At 25.4% G+C, this 16249-nt stretch overlaps 1 protein-coding gene across 3 annotated transcripts; it reads left to right on the top strand.

Annotated features, from left to right (window-relative positions):
* The first annotated feature begins 11338 nt into the window (after positions 1–11338).
* On the top strand, positions 11339–15501 carry LOC130960846 (pentatricopeptide repeat-containing protein At5g27460). 3 transcript variants are annotated; one of them, XM_057886339.1, is made up of 6 exons: positions 11339–11546; positions 11661–11922; positions 12680–14070; positions 14206–14337; positions 14707–14770; positions 14871–15501. In XM_057886339.1, exons 1-3 carry the CDS (start codon positions 11509–11511, stop codon positions 13919–13921), a joined length of 1542 nt encoding a protein of 513 aa, XP_057742322.1. In that variant the 5' UTR covers positions 11339–11508; the 3' UTR covers positions 13922–14070; positions 14206–14337; positions 14707–14770; positions 14871–15501. The 3 variants fall into 3 exon arrangements, with proteins under 3 accessions (XP_057742322.1, XP_057742321.1, XP_057742323.1); XM_057886338.1 differs by having other exon boundaries at positions 14186–14337; XM_057886340.1 differs by lacking the exon at positions 14206–14337.
* Positions 15502–16249: the final 748 nt, after the last annotated feature.

Raw genomic sequence — 16249 nt, 5'->3', positions numbered from 1 at the left:
AACACCCTAGGGTGCTAGTTGAATGGATATTGGATATGATTTAAATACTTGTAGAATTAATGATTAGTCAATAAGGAATCCATCAACTCTCAGTAAAGAGTTTGAACTCTATAATTATAATGACTGAGATGAATAAAACCTTGTCCAAGGGGATTGAATGAATGAAGAAATGAGTTTCTTAGGTCATTCACAATTCATTATAATAATGGTAACAAGTTAGAGTTTGACAATTAAACCATACTCTAAGAGTTAACCAAGAGTTGAAAAGATGGAAGGAATTATACTTTGTTCTTCTAAGGTTCTTAGTAAAAATATATTACTCCATACTATCGGGTCGTTGAGGAGTGTTGCTAGACGCCAACCTTGATTAGTAAATTTAGTATGACTAATTTACTACCCGCTTAGTATTGAACCTATGGGGTCACACACTAACGAGTGTTCTAATCTTTGTTATAGAATTATTTAATTATTATTTTGATTTGATCAAATAAATAATTATATTAATTCAGATAGAATATTATTATATTTTTTGCTAGCACCAAAAATATAATAATAGTATGATAATTGAGAATATTAAATGAGACTAGTGTATGTTCCCGTACCTTGTACGGGATAATACATAAAATTATATTAAAAATTTTATTAAAAAATTAAATAATATATATAATAATAATTATTATAAATATTTTATAAAGTTATAATTAAAATCAAACTCTTAAAATTTTTAATATTAAAATATTAAAAATAATTAGTATTTATTTTAATCAATTTGAGTTTGTTAAGTGATCATCTCACTCGTCCGCTTAAACAACTATTAGGAGTTAGAATCTCGCCTTGTGTATATAGCAATCCATTGGCTAGCGATAAACCCTTAATAAAAGGAGTATCAATACGTGTTTAGACTTGGCAGGAGTTTTCGAATATGTAGGTACCCGACCCGTCTATACCCGGATGAAAAAGGTAATAACTTGACTCGAGTCGGGACAGATTTTGCTTAAAACAGGTATCGTCGGGTTTAAGGTGTACCCGCCCCGAATATATACTTATAAACACTTTTTAGTAATTAGGATTTGCCTCACATCACACATGATTCATAGCTTCAGTCTATATTCTATAGTCATGCAAGATAAACTCAATCATCCTCACCTAAAATCTTCTTCTTCTCGACTTCTTCAAAAAAAATCGCATAGCTCCTGTCATGTTGTTGCTGAGTCCATCGCCGCTTACCTATTCACAACTCCCATCTTCCTTCACAGCCAGAGACAAACCCACGTTTAATATAGAGGGGGCATTTGCCCCCACAAAATTTTTTGAAAAAAAATTAATACTTATATACATATATACCACTTATTATATTATATTTGTCTCAAAATAAAATATAAATAGTTCTTTTGTATTTTATGTTAAAAAATATTTTGTTAAACTTAACACATAATAATAATTATATTGTTAAATTTGATTTAGTATGAAAAATAAATAAATACACTCAAAAAATAGTGATAATTAATTATATTATATTAGTTAATTAATTAATAATTAAATTAAAACTTAGTTATCTAATTAAATACAACTTAAATTATTAGTGATTTTTTAAAAATTGTTTAAGATAAAAAAATATATTATCTATGTATTAATATACTGTATTTATTTTGGTTAAAAAATTTATTTATACTATAAAAATTATAATAAGTAGATTTGACAATTAAGTAAAATAATTGTTTAAAAATACATATATAAAATAATATTTAATCATGTTAAAAATAAAAAAAGTCCTTATAAATATTTTTTATTTTAAATATTATACTATGTGTATGAAATTATATTTTTATTATTTTAAATATTATAATAATAATTGTATGTATATTTCTAGTTCTTATCAATATGTATTAGATAGTTATAATTTTAAATTTTGAATATATCTAAACCAATTTAGATTGATCAAGTGATCAACTTAGTCGTCCGCTTAAATAAGTATTGAGGGTTCGAATTCTGTCACGTATGTATAACAACTCGTTGCCGGCCAATTGTAGATTCTTAAATAGAATTCAAATTCTTGACGGATTAGTCCTTAAATTGTTGAATATCGTGGGAAGCAACAAAAATATCAATACCTAAATTTTATTATATTTTTGTCCCCATTACTAAATTTTTTTGGGTCCGTCACTGTTCACAGCGTATGTCATCATCGCTGCTCATCTCGTTACCGTCGTTGTTGAGCCCGTCGCCACCATTCTCATGCCGAGTTTCTTTTCTCTAGGTAAATTTCTCTCTCTCTCTCTCTCTCTCTCTCTCATTGTGAGTCTGTTAAGTTCTTCTATTCAAACATTGATATTTAAATTATAAAAAAATTGATTTTCATATTTTATAAAATATCATACTGGCGGTAATTGTAAATATGACGTACTTAAAATTAAATAAAGTAACATAGATAAAACAAATAAAAAAATAAAAAATTACTTAATCTTGTATAAAATTTATCTATAAAATTCTGTACAAAAAATAAATTTAATTTTAGTATATTAATAATATAAAATATTTTATATAATCATTCAATTCAATTAGATTTATCTATTTAGGTCATTATTGAAAATAAATTTAAGATACTAACATACAATTACTTTAAATTAAGCAACAATTATCAATACTATATAAAGGACACACTATTCTACTAAGAATGATTGCCATAAGAAATAATTTTCCAATTTTATATACTAATATTAGAAAGTTTATATAATACTATATAATAATATTATCATTATTAATACTATATGATATCAAAACAAAAAAAATTACCGTGCTAATATAATATTATTAATAATATATAAACCATCTTTGTATTTATTTTTCTGTGCGTATATAATATTTAATTAATACATTAAGACATATATAATATTTTGTTAATACATATATAATATAAAGTGATTTACAAATTATTATTAATTCGTATATAATGTATAATTAAATTTAATGAATTCAATTAGAATAAACAATAAATTATTTATTTTATTTCAGACTTTATAAATGAATAAATTAATTAACTAATATAACAAATTATAATTAATGTAGTAAAATTAATTAAGTAATATATATTATAATAAATTATATTAATATTTAAATATCTAATCAAATCAATTAGCTGATATAATTAAGTCATGATAATAAATTGTACTGAATGAGTTAAAATAATTAAATCGGAAAACACTTTGCAGAGCATGCCACGTCAGCTCCATCATTAAGTGCAGACATCTAATTTTTATATAATAGAATAGATAGAATAGATTTGTCTCAAAATAAAATATAAATAGTTATTTTGTATTTTATGTTAAAAAATATTTTGTTAAACTTAACACATAATAATAATTATATTGTTAAATTTGATTTAGTATGAAAAATAAATAAATAAACTCAAAAATTAGTGATAATTAATTAATAATTAAATTAAAACTTAGTTTTCTAATTAAATACAACTTAAATTATTAGTGATTTTTTAAAAATTGTTTAAGATAAAAAATATATTATCTATGTATTAATATACTGTAATTATTTTGGATAAAAAATTTATTTATACTATAAAAATTATAATAAGTAGATTTGACAATTAAGTAAAATAATTGTTTAAAAATATATAAAAAAAATATTTAATCATGTTAAAAATAAAAAAAGTCCTTATAAATATTTTTTTGTTATTTTAAATATTATACTATGTGTATGAAATTATATTTTTATTATTTTAAATATTATAATAATGATTGTATGTATATTTCTAGTTCTTATCAATATGTATTAGATAGTTCTAATTTTAATTTTTGAATATATCTAAACCAATTTAGATTGATCAAGTGATCAACTTAGTCGTCCGCTTAAATAAGTATTGAGGGTTCGAATTCTGTCTCGTATGTATAGAAACTCGTTGCCGGCCAATTATAACTTCTTAAATGGAATTCAAATTTATGACGGATTAGTCCTTAACTTGTTGAATATCGTGGGAAGCAAAAAAATATCTATACCTAAATTTTATTATATTTTGTTCCCATTACTAAATTTTTCTGGGTCCGTCACTGTTCACAGCTTATGTCATCATCGCTGCTCATCCCGTTACCGTCGTTGTTGAGCCCGTCGCCACCATTCTCATGCCGAGTTTCTTTTCTCTAGGTAAATTTCTCTCTCTCACATTGTGAGTCTGTTAAGTTCTTCTATTCAAACATTGGTATTTAAATTATAAAAAAATTGATTTTCATATTTTATAAAATATCATATTGGCGGTAATTGTAAATATGACACTACTTAAAATTAAATAAAGTAACATAGATAAAACAAATAAAAAAATAAAAAATTACTTAATCTTGTATAAAATTTACCTATAAAATTCTGTACAAAAAATAAATTTAATTTTAGTATATTAATAATATAAAATATTTTATATAATCATTCAATTCAATTAGATTTATCTATTTAGGTCATTATTGAAAATAAATTTAAGATACTAACATACAATTACTTTAAATTAAGCAACAATCTACTTAATATACTAAAACTGGGTTTTCCCTCAGCTAATAAGGGTGACGTGTCGATCTCTCGTGAATCCGTTTTCCCTCCAAAATGAATAAAATTTTTCATCTATTCTAAATTATTTTATAAAAAATACCTTTATTATAATTATATTATTATATTATAATTAATATTTAATGAATAATATATAATTATACTAATTTAGGAACATATCTTTATTATAATTATATCAAATCAATATTTAATGCACTATTAAACTACTCATCAATTATAATACGTAATTATTGTACATAATAAAAAATTGCCTTAATAATAAGTAATTTACATATTTATTTTTGTTTTACTAAGGTCTATAAATAGTGTTTTTCTGTGGTACATGAATCTAAATTTGAGAGTCAGCTCATAATTTTATATTTAGTATTTTTTTACTACTTCATAGAATAAATGTATTTTTCGTTTTTTATTGAAGTTGATCCTTTTAAGGTACAATTTATAATTTTTATAATATTTTTCATATACTCATTCTATTATATTATTCTTTTAATAATTTATTAATTGTTATTACTCTAAATTATTCTATCGTCTAATGTTCCAGTTCAATTGTCTTTTACCACAATCGTTTACAATGCATCACATCCATGAAATACCTCATCGAGTTGTCTTCACTGATTCAGGTTCCAACTACATGGATGTAAGCGTTCAAAGAAGGGGCAATAATCTCTACTTTACCGAAAGAAGGTTGGATCTACTCACCTATTATGACCAACCTAATGGAATCTGGTTAAAGTTAGCTTTCTTGAGAGGAGCTCGATTTTTTATTGAGGAATTGCATCCACGAAATTTTATAGGGCAAGTTCAAGTTCCATCCCCTCCATGCTTTTTACGTCTGCCCGAAAATCTTCAAAGTGGAGCACATAATGAGATTGAATTCTCTCAGTTTAAGTTCAGTTTTGCTAAATTCGTGACAAACTTGGATATGCAATTTCAACGATTGGTAATACATTTAAATTTTCTTATTTTAAATTGTTCATTATTAGAATAATTTTATAACATATTGTGATTTTTTTTAGAAATTACTGGCTTTCTTTTGCATGCATGCAATGCTATTGAGAGGAATAAGGGTTAATTTGATTTCTTGGTGTGGCAATTCTATACTTTACCGCATTGCATGGATAGCGGATGATAAAGCTTATTTAACAAGAGGATGGTTTGAATTTGCACGAATTCTAAATGTTGATATTTACGATGTTATTTCAGTTGGTTATCGTTACGAGAATGACTCTATATTATACGTGACTAAGAACTAGAATAGATTCAATATTGGTTAAGTAATTTGGTTTTAATATTAGTATTTGATTAAATTATAATTAAAAATTTTAAATTATTTCCTTAATTTATATATTATGAGTATTTTTTGTGGATGTACTATTTTTAAATAATTTAATAATTAATAAAATGAAGTGGTGTCAGATATATTATTTAAGTTTATTTTTATCCTTTATTTCTTTATTTGTATTTTCATTATATTTGACAAAAAATCTCTACCTAAACATATAATTTTCGTTGACCTAAACACAATTTAGTTGCCAATAAAAACCGATTTTATCTATAAAAAATAATAAAATATGTATCTTTTGATATTATAATAATATAGTAGACATTATGATATAATAATATCTTTAATTGTATTATAATTAGCTCATAAATAATGTATGATTATATTTTTAGGAAATTTTTTCATTATAATTATATCAAATTAATATTTAATTATGATAAAATATGTTAATTATAATTATTATAAAATTATAATAATTACGATAGTTATGTTATATTTTAATTATTTATGTAAGTAAATAAATTAGAAAATAATCAAATCAAATCATGACGGTAAATAAATATATAGAATAATATTATACATTTAATTACATTATAATTAGCTCATGAATAATGTATGATTATATTATTTTATAAAAATATTTTTATTATAATTATATCAAATTAATATTTAATATTATTTAAAACTATTTTTTATATAACAATAATATTATATATATTTATATATCACTTTTTTAAACTCATTCTTACAAATATTGGCATATAATTAATATAGATAACATATATACTTAATAAATATCTTTATTAAATTAATTATAACAATTAATACAATACAAGCTCATAAGTATAACCTAATTATAGCAAGAATTTTCATAAAAATAATTGACTACTAATTTGAATATAATTGATATAGTTAAATTGATACAACCGATAAGATTGAGAATATGTAGTAATATAGTAATTATATATCAATTATAATAATAATTCACGTGACTTCATATACAGTAATTTTTGAATTATAATTGTCACATAATTATACTTGAATATTATTTAATTTTAGATATTTTATAGGTAATATTAATTATCACATAAATTATCATCATTACTCAATAATAATAATAATAATAATAATAATAATAATAATAATAATAATAATAATAATTTTGAATTTATATATTAATATAATTGATAGTTCTAATTCTCATTTGTATGTAAATTTTATTAGTATGTATTCATAGTTTTAATCAATATATAATAATAAAAATATTTATGGACATAAAATTAATTAGTTAACAAATTGAATTTAGCTTATGAATTTTTATTTTCTACTCAATTTTTAATCATTAGTGATTTTATTTTTATATTTACAGTAAATTTTGACTATAAAAAAATTAGTTTTGATTGTTTCCTATTTTATTTATTTACAGTCATAATTAAATTTGATATAATTATAGTATATAAAGCTGCTTCATATATAGCAATAATATTATAAAAAAATATTATTGCACGATTGTAGAATAAAAAATCATATATATAAACAAAATAATTATACAAAAAAATTAATATATGTGATTTAAATATTTTTAATAGCTGTAACATGGAGTTTAACAAAATATAATTCATATATTTTTTATTTATATATATATATAGAGAGAGAGAATTATTTAACAAAATTAATATATACATATATATAAATAAAAAATTATTATAATTTCTGAAAATTATACATGAATTTTTTTTAAATAAATTTATTTTAATTATATTACAATTAGCTCATGAATAATGCATGATTATATTAATTTAAGAAATATCTTCATTATAATTATATCAAATTAATATTTAATGCGTTATTAAACTACTTATAAATCATCAATATTTTTAATCATTCTAATTATATCAATTGATATAGTTCTAATTCTCATTCAGTGCAATAATTTTATTAGGAGATAATTGATGCACACATTAATAGTGACCCATTTAATTTAATATCAATTAGTGGATAATAATAATAATAATAATAATATAATAATAATAATAATAATAAAGTCTACACGGTACATGCATTGTATTTTAAAAAAGTAAAATATTTTAAAAAATTAGAGTATTAATAATCAATTATGATTATATCAATATCAATAATTAATTTTTATAATTATTTTTTGTACTACTAAAGGCTACATATAGTATTTTTCTTTTTTGTAGAATAAAAAAGATTGTGATTCATAACATTTTTGTAAAGTTATATCGTATGGACACAAGATTAATTAGATAACAAATTGAATTTTAATTATATGTTTTATTTTTTCTCATATTTTTTATTATTTATTTTACTTTTTATATTACAGTAATATTGAATGTAAAAAGAAAAAAAAAATATTGAATGTTATCTATTTTATTATTTAGATTCATAATTAAATTTTATATATTATAGCAAGTATCTAGGATTAATATTAACAGATAGTATAATTTTAAGTTGTATAACATAATAAAAAATGTAACAATTTATGTATGCTTCCTATATAGCAATAATATTATATATTTATATATCTCCTCTTTTAGCTTTTTCCTAAAATATTGGCATATAATTAATGTCGATAATATATTGAGTAAGTATCTCCATTGAAAATATTTGTTAACTATTACCGTGTATAATTAGTGTGTATATATATAGAAGGATTAATAGTGAATTGTTACAATTATTTATCATCTAAAAAATTCGTACCTCAGACATAGAACTTCTTCTGTTTATTTTTTTTTCATACCTAAAGGATATTAACTACGATTCTATCAACAGTATTATCTATGATAGATTATATAATAAAAAAGTTTGAAAAATAAAGGCAAGAATTATAAGATTATGAAAAGTCTCATCCAAATTTGACAAGAACAACACGACTTACATAGAAATGGTTCTTATGATAAGGTAAGTTGATTATTTTCTATGATTCTTTCAAGTGATGCTAGGTCTATTTTATAAATATTTTTTGTTTATATTTTAAGTTTATTTGATAAATAAACCCTTGCACAAATTAAAAACAGTGCAATTTTATAGATTTATAAGCACGTGCTAATAGCTTTTATATTTAATTTGTTTTAGAGTGTGATAATAGCCAATATTTGTGGATAGATTAAACTATTACTATATATTTATGATACATTCAGTATATATGTTTGATTATTGAAGAAAGTAGATTATTAAAATCGATAATAACTATTTTAGAGTTAATCCAATTACTAAATTAAAAAAAAACAAACAATGCATAACATATTAATTTTTATTAATCAAATTATTATAATTTAAATTATTTTAAAAATAATTTAAAATTATAATTTCAATCTTATCACGTGCATGGCACGGGTAATTGCACTTGTTATCAATACTATATAAAGGACACACTATTCTACTAAGAATGATTGCCATAAGAAATAATTTTCCATTTTTCTATACTAATATTAGAAAGTTTATATAATACTATATAATAATATTATCATTATTAATACTATATATCAAACAAAAAAATTACCGTGCTAATATAATATTATTAATATTATATAAATCATCTTTGTATTTATTTTTCTGTGCGTATATAATATTTAATTAACATTGAGACATATATAATTTTTGTTAATATATAATATAAAGTGATTTACAAATTATTATTAATTCGTATATAATGTATAATTAAATTTAATGAATTCAATTAGAATAAATAATAATTATTTTTTTATTTCAGACTTTATAAATGAATAAATTAATTAACTATATAACAAATATAATATGTAGTAAAATTAATTAAGTAATATATATTATAATAAATTATATTAATATTTAAATATCTAATCAAATCAATTAGCTGATATAATTAAGTTATAGTAATAAATTGTATTGAATGAGTTAAAATAATTAAATCGGGAAACACTCTCTAGAGCATGTCACGTCAGCTCCATCATTAAGTGCAGACATCCGATTTTTATATAATAGAATAGATTTGAGAATAATTAGTTATTCTATTTCTAAATTTGGATGAGATCTTAACTGATTTCGTTTTCAAATTAAGTTATGATATGATTCATAAAATTTGAATGATTCAGATTTGAAATTTCAAGATATGATTTAAATTTGAATTGAGAATCAAATTTAAAATCAGTAACAAATCTCATACTATATATATGTACGTCAAGAATACAGGAAAGTGGAGAGAATAACAAGAGTTTTATTTCTTTACCTCTATACACATAAATGTATGTAAGCCTAATTCTTAGAGAAGAATTTTATGGTGTGCAAAGAGTTGCAAAGAGGTTCTCAATTTAGATCAGATGTCCATTGGTCAAGGAGTTGACAGCAAAGGTTGGTCTCGGTGTGGATACGCATAGCGCCTTCGTACCATCGAAAGAGAAAAAGATTTTTACTAGCGTACTCAGGTATTTAGATCTAATCTACTATATATTTATTATTGAAATAAAGTTTAAACACAAAATAGATCTTTAGGATTATCTTCTTTTCTTCTGCTACGTGTTATGAACACATGATAATCCTTCAAGAGTTTGGGGCTAGAAAAATCCAGCCCAAAAACAAAATAGTACAATGCTTTCCTCTTTCATAATTATTATCTATCCTTTCTTTCAAACTAATAACTTTATCTCGCAATTACTTCAAATATTTTACTTTAAATATAATGATTAATGGTTGAAATGGGTTTTGACAAATTTTAACATAATTAAATTCAATATCATTGTAAAAATTAAAAGGTAGTATTATTGTATTCAATAAATATTAGTATTATTATATTTGTGTAAATTGATACAAAATTTTGAAGTTACAATCTTTAAAATTTTGATTTTTCAAACTAAGTTCTAAATAATTATATCCTTTTATATCATTTTTAAAAAATTAAGTATTTTATAATTTTTATCTTTATAATTATTTATTTATTATCATATTAGTACAGACTTAAAAATAATTATATTTATAAATTTTTTAATATAAATACTATTATAAAATTTTTACATCAAAATTTTTGTCCCTCTCAAAATTTTTTTTTTAAGTTTTACTACTGGATGTAGCTGACTCCATTTAATAAAACAAAATTTTGTTGTTGTTATTGTTAGTTAATATTTACATATATGAAATATTATTTTTGATATATATTTTATAAAAATAATAAATTTGGTGTGTATATGTACGATAGTTGATTTTTTAAATATTACTATAGTTTTTTTTAGTGTAGTTGTGTTAGTCTTCTAAAATTGTAAAATGTGAAATATATTACAATTATTTAAATTTTAGTAATTTGAAATGGACACCAAAATTTAAAGTCTATTATCTAATACACAGACCAATACTCAAAGACAAGAGACTAATCAAATTAAGTTGCTCTAATAATTAATTTATTAATCTACTTAAATAAATGTGAAATATTTAAATTTTACTATGACAAATTATATAAACTCTTAAATAAAATTCTAATTTACGACCCATTGAAACTCTCACTGGGGGCCATAGTAGTTGCTACTTCCTCGCACTACCTTCCCACTTCAACATAACTCAAATGCTCTTACTATGTAGTATGTACTTTCTAATCTAATTCATTAACCAAGTAATGAACCCGCTTCCATAACGCAATCTTCACCTTCGACTTCAAAAAACGACGCCGTATCTTCCGTATGACAAACCGCTCCCTCCTCCTCACCGGGATCAACCGGTAATAACTTCCAAAACCAAAATCCCAATCGCTTCTTCTCATCTTTAACTCTCCAATTCAAATGTTTCATTTCTTGTCTTTTTATTTTACTATCTTCATATTTTCTGTTTCTAGAATCGGTCATGTATTCGGCGCGCGAAGCCCGTGGATCCCCGCGTCAGCTTCACGCGCTTCTTCTGCATCGTACGCGACAGAGGTGGAGTCGTTAAGGCATGAACGTGCCGGCGACGCGAAGAGGAATGGAATTCGGGAAGTGTTGAAATCGCGCAAACTGAGTCCGTTACACGCGCTTCAGCGTAACAGTTTTTCGCACTTTGAGCTCAGAAGCATTGCCAGGAGCTTTTTCAATTCGAAGCGCTACCTCCACGCGCTCGAGGTTTGGTTTTCTTCTTTAATGAACAGAATTTGTATGGAGACACATATTGACATATGGTGAATTGGTGATTTAACATTTAAGTTCAGTTAAGTGTGAATTTCAGTTATTAAAGCCATTGTTAAAAGTAGTGTATAATGTCGCTCTGGAAATTCAGCACATCATTTGATCATTGTATGAATCAAATCTCCAAAGTGTGCATCCAGAAATAATGATCCAAGGATGTATTGAGTTTCCAAAGCGACAAAGGGAGTATTTGAACTGTGACTATTACATATCAGTTATTACTGTGTTTAAATCTCTACTGTATACAGAAATAAAGGAACTGATATACTACTATTCCTACAGCTAGCGCTTCAATTTTGGGGGGTGGGGGTTTGAGAATTGATGCCTGTGTTTATTATTTATCTGTTGAATACTGTTTGTTCCTTAGAAAGGCTTAAATTTATTTAGATTTTTGGTGCTGTACTTTTCTCTGTTTTCTCCTAATGCAATGCCTCTTGTTCCTCTTGTTGACATAATGTTATTAGACATGCTCATGCCTAAGATTTGTGGTAAATGTGCCTTTGAGTTAGAATTTGGACATTAAATTGTAGCTAGTATGATTTTTTTTTTTGGGTCATCTAATGGAGTGGATGTGATACCTGAAGTGTTATTGATATCAATGATCGGATGAATATGCCATTGCAGTGCAGATTATGGATTCACTAAGCATTTGATTGTTAAGTTATTTAAATTGGTTGATTATTGTTTTGAACAGGTATTGAAATGGATGGAAAGCCAGAAGGATTTCTGTATGATCCCGGCTGATCATGCTATGAAATTGGAATTAATTGTTAAAAATTATGGTCTAATGGAAGCTGAAGAATACTTTCTCAGTATACCTGACACAGCTGCTAAGAAAGCTGCTTGTCTCCCGCTTCTTCATGCTTATGTAAGAGCTAGGGATACAAATAGAGCTGAGACTTTAATGGTGAAGCTCTATGAATTGGGGCTAGTGGTTAGCCCTCACCCTTACAATGAGATGATGAAATTGTATTTGGCTACATGTGAGTATATGAAGGTGCCCCTTGTTATCGAGCAGATGAAGCGAAATAGAATACCTTGCAATGTTCTGTCTTACAACCTTTGGATGAATGCTTGTGGTGAGGGAGGAGGACACGGGGTTGCAGCTGTAGAGAAGGTTTTTAGATTAATGCAAAATGATGTTAATGTTCAAGTGGGGTGGAGCAGTCTTGCTACTTTAGCAAATGTTTATATGAAAGCAGGGCAATCCGAGAAAGCAATTGTGGTTCTAAAATATGCTAAAGCAAAACTATCTACCTATAACCGTCTTGGTTACTTCTTCCTAATAACCTTGTACACCTCTTTGGGGAAAAAGGAGGAAGTCTTGCAGTCATGGGAAGCAAGTAAGGCGGTTTCTGGAAGAATTAGTTGTACCAACTATATTTGCATTCTAACATCTTTGGTGAAGCTCGGGGACATTGTGCAAGCAAAGAGAATCTTCACTGAATGGGAATCTAACTGTCAAAAGTATGATATCAGAGTCTCTAATGTTCTTTTGGGTGCATATATGCGAAAAGGATTAATTGAAGAAGCTGAGTCATTACATATCCACACTTTGGAGAAGGGTGGTAGTCCTAACTACAAGACTTGGGAGATTCTCATTGAAGGGTTTGTCAAAAGCCAAAAAATGGACAAGGCCATTGTTGCTATGAAGAGAGCTTTGGCAATGATGAAAGATTGTAACTGGAGGCCATCACATGGACTTATATTAGCTATTGCTGAGTATTTGGAGAAGCATAAAAATTTTGAATATGCAAATGAGTTTATAAGAGATATCCGTGATTTTGGTCTTGTAAATATATCATTGTACAAAATATTGCTTAGAATGCACCTTTCTGTTGGAAAACCTCCTTTCCGTATTCTTAAAATGATTGAGGAAGATAATATTGAGATGGACAATGAGGCTCTTGCAATTCTTAAAGCCTTTAATAGGTAGTAGATACTAGATAGTCATTCAGAGGCTAAAAGATGGATGATTTTGATGATGATGAGGAGTTGGACTTTGAAACATCAAATATTCGAGGAACATGATGTTGAATCCAATACTCTTTATGGGATTTTAATTCTTCAGATTGCATAAAACAGGTAACATCATGCTTTCAAAGTTTTTGCTTTATTTTGATTTCGTATTTTAGGCTTTCTAGTGGATTTTTATTTATTTATTATTTTGGGGTGCTCCTACAATTCATGCTGCCTGAAGTGGCTATTCATATGAAGCAGAGATTTGTTGGCCATTACAGTGTTGGAACTGATACAAAATTGGCCACTTTGCTTGGTTAAAGAGACATATGCTATCTCATGTGATTTTACAAATTTGTGAACCATCTTCTGCAAAATGCCCCCTAAAAGCTAGTATGCTCTCTTCCACTTTTATTTTATTTTCATATTTATGGAAAAAAGAGTTGCCTTCAATCAAATTCAATACTAATGGATACATTTCTGTTATAAAAAAGAAAAATGGACTGCCCTTGAAACAGATAAAATTATTTCTTTCAATGTGAATGTCAATATCTTCTTTTAGAAATGATAAGCAATGGTTCAGAAGTTATAAGCATAGCCACCAGGAAAACACGGATTACATGGTTTTTTATTGGCTTTTGTTCCTTTATATCACCATAATAAATCCCTAATTTTGATCACTCATATTTGTTACATAACTTAGTAGAGAGTTGATCCTCCATGGTTGCAAAGTTTATTAAATATAATCTCTCTCATATGCAGGTAAAACTGTTGCTAGTGGAAGTGATGATGGCAAATACTGATAGACTCGTAAAAATGCTAAATGGTGATGAATCCAGTAACATTGTTTTCCGTATGATTTGGGGGTTTATTAGCCCCCCTCTTCTTTGTGTTTCCTTAAAAGATTTCGTTTCTTCATTATGCAGTTGTAGATTCTGTACAATGCCGCTCATCCATTTGATTTCATGGGTTGGCTTATATCCTCTATAATGAGTTCACGGGTGGTTCCATTTGCCCCTTGATCCATTTTGCTGATCCAGAAGGGTTCTAGGGTGCCTTTTTGGGAAGGTGAAAATTCATATGCAGATATCTTCACGTGAAATTGATAGTTGAAAATCATTAGATGATAATTTATTCATCTAACACTTTTCGATTATCAACTTCACGTGAAACCATCTGCACATGAGTAATGATATATGCACACTTTCTTAAACATCATCCTAATTATTCTCTAACTTTTCTCAAGGTATATATATATATATATATATTAGAAAAAAAAGGTACTCAATATCTTGCCCGCCAAGAGACTAGAGAGTAGGAGGATAATTAGAGAATGGTTTAGGAGTATATATATTGAGAAGTTTAGAAATTGTGCTTTCTTTTTTTTATTATTTGAAAGTTGGGAATTGAAATGGGTATGTCTAGTACCTAACTCCTTGATTGGTACTAAAACCATCAAGGTGGAAGGTGCAAAGAATTTGATTATCCCAGTGTAGTTTAGTATGAATGTATTCAGATTTTTTTTTTTTGGTGTCTAAGAATGAAAAAGAACAAGAAACACGAATATATTCACATTTGTATAATAATGCTAGTAAGCATTTTTTTTATAGAATTTAATTTTAATGAATGATTAGTATAACTTTTCTTTTTATATATCTAGTATCAAGTAATTATGTATTTTTATGTATTATTTTTAAAGAAATTATTGTGAGTTAAACGCACCGATATTGGAAGATTAAATTATTAAAAATGTTTTCGACCAAATAAGTATAAAATGTTTTATGCCAATACATCAATATTAAACCCCTTTCATCAAAATCTTTTAGGCCCTAGGTTTTATTATCTAGAGGTTTTTGTCAACGTTTATATCGTTTATTTATTGTGCATTGTTGTACTACGGCGCATATTGCCTCTTGTATATTGTTTTTTGTCTATTGAAGTTAAGAAAATTTTACCAAAGATAAAGATCGAAAAATGATTTAATGAAAAATAAAGGAAAAAATGAAAAAAGTATAAGTGCTGCTTGAGACTTTTGGGCCACAGTATTCCGCGTTGTGGTCAATCATATGCCTTTTAATATGGTTTACTCGGATTCAAACTTTAGTAAATGTGTCAAATATTAAATATGAACATTTTAGTTGTGTAGGTGAATGCGTGGTGAAGTGAAAGTATGTTGCGGTGTTATAATATTTAAGACTGGGGTTGTCCAATCTATATAAAAAAAAAAAAAAGTTAAAACTAAGGGCTCAATCCATTTGATTAACAATGTACAAATGGGCTAAAAATAATAAATTCAACTGGTTTT

Source organism: Arachis stenosperma, chromosome 2 (assembly GCF_014773155.1).
Source record: "Arachis stenosperma cultivar V10309 chromosome 2, arast.V10309.gnm1.PFL2, whole genome shotgun sequence".
NCBI classification, from domain to species: Eukaryota; Viridiplantae; Streptophyta; class Magnoliopsida; order Fabales; family Fabaceae; genus Arachis; species Arachis stenosperma.
The sequence above is the reverse complement of the archived record's forward strand: the minus strand, read 5'-3'. Positions and strand labels throughout refer to the sequence as shown.